This window comes from Tupaia chinensis, unplaced genomic scaffold (assembly GCF_000334495.1).
Source record: "Tupaia chinensis unplaced genomic scaffold, TupChi_1.0 Scaffold000369_1, whole genome shotgun sequence".
Classification (NCBI taxonomy): domain Eukaryota; kingdom Metazoa; phylum Chordata; class Mammalia; order Scandentia; family Tupaiidae; genus Tupaia; species Tupaia belangeri.
The window spans coordinates 2301639-2302752 of NW_006159866.1; the positions used below are offsets into that span (position 1 = coordinate 2301639).

Sequence of the window (1114 nt, forward strand, 5' to 3'; positions counted from 1 at the left end):
GGAGGAAGGTGGCAGCGAAGAGGGCTCGCCTGGGGAGGGGTGGAGAGGCTGAGGCAGGCCTTCCAAGCCCAGCCCCTTCCCCAGCGCCCTGTCGGACCTTGGAGCATACAGCAGCTGTCTCGAGCTCCTGCTGGTCACTGCATGTGACACCTTACCCTGGGCTGGGCCTTCTCCCCCTCCCGGACCTGGGAGCATACAGCAGCTGTCTCGAGCTCCTGCTGGTCACTGCATGTGACACCTTACCCTGGGCTGGGCCTTCTCCCCCTCCACCTCCCATGCTGAGAGACAGAGACACCCCCTCCTGCAGAAGAGAAACTGAGACTCCGAAGGATTGGGTGGTTGACCTCCGCCTGGGTCTCCCACTTCCCAGTCCCTGGGACCAAGGTTCCCCCAGCCTCAGCTGACATGAACCTCCTCCCAGAAACTGAGGAGGCATGTGGTTTTGAAGGAACAGAGGGTCTGGGGAGAGCAGCACTGATCCCCAAGGCAGGAGAGGCTTCTGGGGTTCTCGGCCTGTGACAGGCACGGGGAGAGCTGTTCTGGGTTGGCTAGTGTCTGCAGGGCTCCCTGAGCAGGGGCTGGGGAGAGGTGACCAGAGAGGGAGGGGGACACAGAGAGAGAGACACAAAGAAGAGGCTGAGGGTCTGAGGGGGCCACCTCACCGGTTGGTCAGCTCTGGGCGTCCATGCTCGGTCTCCAGGAAGACCCAGTGAGCTGCCACGTTCTGCAGGGTCACCGCCAGGGCCAGCGTCAGCCAGAAGGGCCTGGGGCCGGGCAGAGAGAGTGGTCACTGTCAGTAGTGCTGTGGTCTGGACCATGGTTTGTCCTCAGAGTTTCATGTTTTAGAATCTGGTCTTGGTGGACAGGGACTGGGTGTCCCCAGAAATGCGTGTGTTGAGACTTGGTGGAATGTAAAGGCATTGAGAACTGGGTTCCTACATGGTGTCCCAAAGTTGGGTCTTGGGTGAGTTGTGTCATGAGGGTGGCCCCTGTGACTGAGTTATGGCCGGGGCTTAGGCAGAGGGGCTGAGACTGGAACACAGGGAGCAAGCCATGTGGACGCGGACCACGCTCTGCCCTGCTCTGCTAGCGGGTCTGCCTGCTACTCGTGGGC

At 61.2% G+C, this 1114-nt stretch overlaps 1 protein-coding gene across 1 annotated transcript in view; it reads right to left on the reverse strand.

Annotated features, from left to right (window-relative positions):
• The window catches only part of STRA6 (signaling receptor and transporter of retinol STRA6), a 21983-nt gene that overhangs the window by 1658 nt on the left and 19211 nt on the right, over positions 1-1114 (reverse strand). The window contains exons 15-16 of the mRNA XM_006153377.1: positions 663-764; positions 1-29 (exon numbers count right to left, since the gene is read on the reverse strand). Of these exons, the coding sequence (XP_006153439.1) occupies positions 1-29; positions 663-764 (131 nt within the window). The remainder of the gene's footprint in view (positions 30-662; positions 765-1114) is intronic.